Source organism: Trifolium pratense, linkage group LG6, assembly GCF_020283565.1.
Source record: "Trifolium pratense cultivar HEN17-A07 linkage group LG6, ARS_RC_1.1, whole genome shotgun sequence".
NCBI lineage: Eukaryota > Viridiplantae > Streptophyta > Magnoliopsida > Fabales > Fabaceae > Trifolium > Trifolium pratense.
In genome coordinates this window covers 2,985,462-2,993,150 of record NC_060064.1, presented here as the reverse complement: position 1 = coordinate 2,993,150, position 7,689 = coordinate 2,985,462, and the positions used below count along the sequence as shown (strand labels likewise).

The 7,689-nt window shown below is 29.7% G+C and overlaps 2 protein-coding genes across 2 annotated transcripts; both read left to right on the top strand.

Annotated features, from left to right (window-relative positions):
- The first annotated feature begins 555 nt into the window (after positions 1-555).
- Positions 556-2,196, top strand: LOC123891010 (hydrophobic protein RCI2B). Its single transcript, XM_045940787.1, has 3 exons — positions 556-752; positions 847-958; positions 1,874-2,196. The coding sequence occupies exons 1-2, from the start codon at positions 672-674 to the stop codon at positions 928-930; spliced, it is 165 nt and encodes a 54-aa protein (XP_045796743.1). The 5' UTR covers positions 556-671; the 3' UTR covers positions 931-958; positions 1,874-2,196.
- Positions 2,197-5,148: 2,952 nt separating this feature from the next.
- LOC123891009 (hydrophobic protein RCI2A-like) lies at positions 5,149-6,868 on the top strand. The gene is made up of 3 exons (XM_045940785.1): positions 5,149-5,310; positions 5,431-5,553; positions 6,585-6,868. The coding sequence occupies exons 1-2, from the start codon at positions 5,230-5,232 to the stop codon at positions 5,512-5,514; spliced, it is 165 nt and encodes a 54-aa protein (XP_045796741.1). The 5' UTR covers positions 5,149-5,229; the 3' UTR covers positions 5,515-5,553; positions 6,585-6,868.
- Positions 6,869-7,689: the final 821 nt, after the last annotated feature.

Genomic DNA, 7,689 nt, shown 5'->3' with positions numbered 1-7,689 from the left:
ATTTAATTACTCTTTATTTAACTAAGTTACTTGTTTTTAAATTCTCTCTCGTAATAAATAAAGACATAAGTGAAATTGAACATTTAAAACATTTGAAAATTGTTCAAATTTTCTTATAAAATTGACTAAATTTATTTCTCAAAGTGTTCCTTATAAAAAGAACAGTAGGGAGCATTATTGAAAGGGTTGAAATTAAAAGTCGAAACTTCACTTCTCGACATTTATAATATGCGACTCAAACCATTAGGCTACTATAAGAATAAAACTTATGGAAATTACGAGTTTAATTTTTGTTGAAAACAATTCTCAACTAAACTTTATTTATCTTTCGCAGATAAACTTTAAATTATGAGTATTTTTTCTAGAAATTAGATGTCGAGAATCCATACGATTAAATATAAAAAAAAAAAAAAAAAAAAGAGAATTGGAGTCGATGATAATAGTTGGATAATTCCTTAGCAACGTAAAGAAGCCACGTGGTTCCAAAAAGTGACTGAAAATGGAAATGTTGGTTGGATGATCCGCTCCATGTCCTATAAATTTAACCGCAACCTCCCTCGTCTTTATCGTATCACATCACTCACACCCTCTTCTTAAAATAAAGTAAAGTGTCTTTTTGTAGTAACATTTTTCTTTCTTTCTTCTTTCAAATTTGAACTCAAGAACAAAAAATGGGAACAGCTACTTTTGTTGATATCATTCTTGCCATCCTCCTCCCACCTCTTGGTGTCTTCCTCAAATTTGGCTGTGAAGTATGTAAAAACACCCTCTTCTTTATCTTTTTCCCCTTTTCAGGGTTAGTTTTGTAATTTTTTCATGCTTAATTAATTAATTAATTTTGTATAGGTTGAGTTCTGGATCTGTTTGGTGCTTACCCTTTTTGGATATCTTCCTGGAATTATCTATGCTATCTATATTATCACCAAGTGATCCATCATCACCCCTCAATTTACCTTTTGTAAGTACCCTTTTTTCTCTCTACTTGTTCTTTTTTTTTTTTTTTAATGCTGTGATTATGCTTCAAAAATTGAATTAAATTAGGTTTATGTCATGTTTTTATGCACTAATTGGTAATTGAACACTAATTTTTCATTTTAACATCCTGATATTTCTTAGATCCTAGCTGTAAATGGGTTTTTATACGATTGAATTGGGATTATGAAAGGGATTTCTATTGTATTAATCTCATCTGTAAATCTATTTAATTTTTAAAGATTTAAAGAAAATTAGAAGATATTTTTATTTAATTTACCAACATAAAAAAAAAAAACTAATTTTTTGGAGTTTAACTTCTTTTTTTAGATTTTTTTTCTTTATATTCTCATGAAAACTTTTAATATTTTTTTTTTATAAAATAGTACTATAAGAAATAGATTTACTATTAAAAACTAATCACTTTTTTTTTACCAATGTATCCGATCAAAAAACCATTAAATATATAATTTTGGATTTAATTTGTATACAATTTTTTTATACATGCATCCAATTAAATCATGTCATGCAGACGTTTTTTGAGATATTTCAAGAACAAACTTATAAAAATGACATTATAATCTAATTTAATTAAATGCATGTATAAAAATAGTTTATAATGTCGATGCATAATAATTAATCTCTATGATTTTAAAATAGATCGATTAATACTACCAATATAATGTATTTGGAAAGATAAAAAATAAAAATTAAATGCATTCATACATAAAGGAGATAGAATTAGAATGAAATATAAAAAAGGAAGGAGATGAGTGGGTTACATTCATTTGGCATTTTGGGCAAATCATTATATGCTGTCTGCTTGCTAGTAATTGTGATGCTTTACCTTACGTTTTGTTTTGTTAATTAAGTTTCCTTTTACTTCAATTATTGTTGGCAGGTGGATCATGAATGGAGTAGTTTTCAGAGGCGTAATTCATGTATTTCAATTCAAGATAACATTGGTTTAGTGTAAAATTGTTCAGTGATGGATTGGACAAAAGTGATTTTTGTTGTATACTACTATAGCATATTTCTGTGTCAATATTCCTTTTCTCTTTTTGCTCTATTGTCTTGTTTGGAAATGTAAGTGTGAAGCTTGTGTAGTGGAATTGAACTGTAGACTGTAGTACTACTAGTTCTCGTCTCAATAATCTTGTTCATGTATCTTGAGTCTTGACTTTAATATTATATTCATTAAATATATTCAATGTTAAAGAGTCAGAATGTGTTTGTTGATTGTATCCATATTCAATGTGTGTTAGAGACTAGAGAGTGTGTTTAACTAGTTGTAACCACCTAACTACCTCCTAATTACTTAGTATAACTAACTTTCTAACTACAAGACATGTTACTTGCATAGCAAGTCTTGAACATCAAAACTAATAAAAAAATACATTAACTAATACACCTCCTTAATCCTTACCTTATCATCAATTAGTTGCGGAAGGTCCTCGAGGGGGACCTTCCGATCAATTAGTTGCGGAATTATTCATTCTCAATCTCCTCTTCAAGTCTTCAAATGAACTTGTTGTCTTCAATGCCTTTGTTAACAAATTTGCAAGTTGCAATTCTGTCTTGCATTGTTGCAGATACGGTTAATCATATATGGTTCACTTGATCTCTCAGAAAATTATATTTGGTTTCTATATGCATACTACTTCCATGAGCAATGAGGTGTTTTGCTTGATCACTTGTTGATTTGCTATCCAATAGCAATCTCACTTTCTCATCTTCTATAAAGCTTAATTCCTAACCATTGATCTTGGCAAGCTGCCATTGATGCATTTATGTACTTAGCCTCACATGATAATATAGTGCCACCACTGATTCCTTCTTTGAACAACATGAAAATGATGCATTACCATAGACATAAACACATAAGCTGCAGTGTACTCTTCTTGTCATTTATGGCACCACTCCAATTTGAGTCAGAGTAGCCATACATTTCAGGTTCTAGCTTGTACTGATTAGTTCCATACAGTATTCCAAGTCCTTCAGTTCCCTTCACATATTTCAATATTCTTTTGGCAGCTATATATTAATTGAGATGTTATAGGTTTGTCCATGAATCTACTGATTGAACCTACACCATATGTAATATCAGGCATGGTGTGACACAAATATTTGAGTGATCCTACAATTTGTTTGCACAATGTTGCATCAACCGGCTATTGTTAACTAATTTTGTACTAGTTTCAAGTGGCTCCTCATCACTTTCTTCATCATACACTCCTTAAACTTGCGTATGATCATTTTCAGTCACTATCATGTCATTCTCATTTATATATTTCACAAACTTCTGACTAATATGAAGGCACAAAAGCCTTTGCAATTAGGCTCTTGCAAGACTGTCACGACACCAATCATCACAAGGCTATACTTTGCACATCAAAAACACATGAAATCCACAAAACATAGCACATAGTGTGTTTGACTCACTTACTTAATAATATACTTTTATATTGACTCGAATTAAAATTGACCACCATATTAACAGTAAATAATCCAATTATTAAGGGCCTAAGTATCTCACATAAAGTTTTGTAAAAAAAAAAAATATATCTCACATAAAGTAAGTCATCAATTATCAACTATCAACATAAATATCATCACAAATTTCACAATCATGGATGAACCTAATTTTTTTTGGTAACATGAGAAAAAAAGAGATAGATTAAAAAAAAAAATCTAAGTCCTTGCAAAGGACACACCTAGAGAATAACCTAATAAAGTAGATGATAAATATGGTGGTGGTTCATTGAATGTAACCAACTTATCTGAACTAGTAGCTCCCATCTTAGCAAGAATGTATGCACATGAGTTTTCCTCTCGAAGAATATAATGAATGACCAATCCTTAGCGGGATAGTTCCGGATGTGATTAAAGGGATTTACATAGTGATGATATTTGAACGCATTACTCAACTAAAATTTTAGGGTATATTTTTTGTCCCTCTAAATATATCAAATTTCATTTTTAATTCCCGTAAAAAATTTCTTCAAACTTTAGTTTCTCTAAATTTTCAGTTTCCAATTTTAGTCCCTACTTTTTTTAAAAGTTCGTGTATCACATTCTAAATGATTTTTTTTTTAAAAAAAACATATTATTATTAAAACCTTAAAATACATTTCGTTTAATAATATTACTATTTAGACAATGCGAAAGTTATCACCAAGCCTATATACAGGGGCGGAGCCCTTCATGGGCTGGACAGGGCCATGGCCCGCCCCAGAATTTTTAATTTTTTTTCATAGGTATACTATTTAGCGGCGGTTATAAACCCCCGCTACATAGTCTGTGTAGTTTGTTAAATTTTATTTCGCGGGGGTTTCAAACCATACAATTCAGTATTCTTTAACATGTTTTCAGTTTGCGTGGGTTTAAAACCCCCGCTAGTTTTACGTCCCAGAATTCAAATATACTTTTTAATTTATTTTTTTAAGCATCCCTTCTAATGTTTTATTGTTTAATAATTTATAGATGTCTTAAAATGTGTAATTTATTTTGTCGAAGTATTCAAGTATATTTTTTTGGAGAAAAAAGTACTCAAATTTTTATTTAAAATAGAGTTTGTGCATAAAAATTCATGTTTGATCAATTTTTTGTTAAAAAAATTTAAATTTTTGTTAGACAGATGCATATAATATTATAAACATAAATACAAAAACTAATTAAAAAGTATGAAATTTAAAATTTATTTAATAAACATGTTAATGGTCCACCTTTTGACTACTTTTGAGATATGCATACTAGACAAACTTTCGATATGATATATCTTTTTTTTAGTAATTTCTTTTGCATGTTCGATTTATATTTGTAGCGGCCCGCCCCAATTTTTCGGGCTAGCTCCGCCACTGCCTATATACACCGTGAGATATTGAGTTTAAATTCGACGTCCAACCTATCGATATCGACATTATTCACTATAGGTTAAAAAAACAATTCTAAGAAAAAGAATTACATTATCGTGACATAATTATTTTGACAAAATGATGATATATCCTACAATATATATCCTAATTTACTATTAATAATAATTTGATAATTAGTTGGATTTGTTAGCAACATAAATAGGAGCCACGTGGTCCCAAAAAAATAATAAAAAATGGAAACGTTTTTTTCAAATGGTCCACGTCTCCACTTCTCCATGTCCTATAAATGGAATCACCCCTTCCCTCGTCTTTATCTCATCCCATCACACATACTTTCTTTAGTCTTTACCGTGTAAACTGAATTTGTACTAAAAAGAAGAAAATGGGTACAGCTACCTGCGTCGACATCATTCTTGCCATCATCCTTCCACCTCTTGGTGTCTTCCTCAGGTTTGGCTGCAAGGTACTAAACAAATAATTAAAACCCTCACCCTTAATTATATCTATGCTTTTGTTGGTTTCTTGTTGTAACTTTTTTCATGCTTAATTAATATTTTTTGGTGGTTTTGTGTTATAAATATAGGTGGAGTTCTGGATCTGTTTGATTCTAACCATTTTGGGCTATCTTCCTGGAATCATCTATGCTATATACGCTATCACTAAGTGATCCATCATCTTCTATCTACACCCCCTCAATTTAGCTTTTGTAAGTTACTACTATTTTTTGTTTTTTGGACTTTTTTCTTACTAGTTTGGATTTTTCTTTTTTCTAAAATTATAATATGAGGCTCGTGTCTTGCTTTTTATTTTATGCACCAAACACTAACTTTCCATAATATTACAGTTGTTAAATTATAGTACTATTAGAATTTTCAATTTTTTTTTATTACTAAGGATTTGATTGTTCATAAATCACACGGAAGTCCTTTGATATTACAAGAACTAGTAAAAACTCGTACATAACACGATTTTAAGTGAAACTTTAATCTATTTTTTAACTAAGAGCTTCTCCAATGGTGATACCACTTTGGGTATCATACATTATTAACAAGTGATCCCTACAATGTCATGTAATATTTATGTAACTCATACAGATTTTACTTCAATGGTGATACTACTTTTTGAGTATCATACATTAATGACAAACGTAATGTTTTGACATATGTGAAAGCTGTTAAATTGAATTTATATACCAAAATTAAAAATAATAATAATAACATTAAATTGATGATGTGGTACCGGTATCATCAATTTTGATACCCTCTGTGCCACGTCATGGAACTCCAATGATAAAAAAATTAAGTTACCGTATCATTAGTTATGAAACTCTCTTGGATACCCTTATTGGAGATGCTCTAATAGATGAATTAAAATTAATTTTAGAGGCGTAAACTTTAATCGATTTTTAAATTTTAATTTTTCAACTGAATGAAAAGATATACTGATCTTTCCGTTCTAATTATAAGGAATAATCTTTTGAGGCAAAAAAATTGTTCACAAATTAAATTCACTACTACTAGTACTTTTGATGCTTAAGAAAGCAAATGATTCTTAAGAAAGCATAATTTTCATAATTTGGACAACGAAGCAAATATAAAAGGAAGAAGATGTGCGTGGTTTTCATTCACCCATTATTAGCATAATATGCTGTCTGCTTGTGATGCAGATGCTTTATGTTTTGTTAAGTTTTTTCTTCTACTGACAGTGAAAATATTCAACGTTTTTATTTTTTGACAGGTGGATCGTGAATAGTTGTCAGGGGGCGTCATTCATTCAGTTATTGGTTTCTTTGTACTGTAAAATTGTTTAGTGATGGACAAAACAAAAGTTATTCTTTTTTAGGGTACTTTGAGTGTCAATATTCCTTTTTTTTTTTTTTCTCTATTTTTAACCTAAGTTTTTGTCTTGTGTGGAATCAAAGTGTGTGAGTCTTGTGAACTCTAGAAATGGTAGTTCATCTCAATAATGTTGTTCATCTATCATCCTTTGACTTTAATAGATTCATTTAGATATTTGTTCAATGTTAAATCTTGAACCACTTCTATTAGTATTTATCATTATACACAAAATGTTAAAAGAGTGATCTTATATAAATAAATAAATAATAGTTATACAAATGAAAAGATGTCGGCAGAAGACCAAATACATATCAAAATGAAAAGGTGTAATCATGAATGTAACGTGTTTCACAAGACCCCTCTTTTATTGATAGTGAGATAGAACGTAAATAGATTAATAAAATGTCGACTAATTATTATTATTTATTTTTTTTTGAGATTGAGATGATTAATCCATACTATATGTCTATATCCCGTTTCCTTACTACTAGTTATTTTAATGAACAAGGAAAAATTAGTTTATAATCAAGATGGAAAAACAAAGGAAACGCAAAATTATCATACCTGTTTAATCGGTTAGACTTCATGTGTGACGCAGATTTACTGCCATAGTTTTTCACATTGTTTTCTCACAATTTTGATTCTTGGCCGTTGATTGTAGATTAGACATCGTAGATCAATTCAGTTGTAAAATCACTTAAATCAATTTTAACCATACATTTTAGATCGGACGGATGTAATGTAAAATAATGTGAAAATTGTGGAAGAATAAACCGTAGAAAATATATCTTCACTGCATGTGTCCAAAAGAGTTACTCCCTCCGTTTTTTATAAGTGTCCAGTTTTATCATATTTAGCCTTTCTAATTAACTGTGTAGTTTGTGTTTTAAGGATACAATTTGTTACTCCCTCTGTTTTTTATAAGTGTTCAATTTTATCATATTTAGCGGTTCTATAATTAACTGTCCAGTTTGTGTTTTAAGGATACGATTTGTCAATTATAC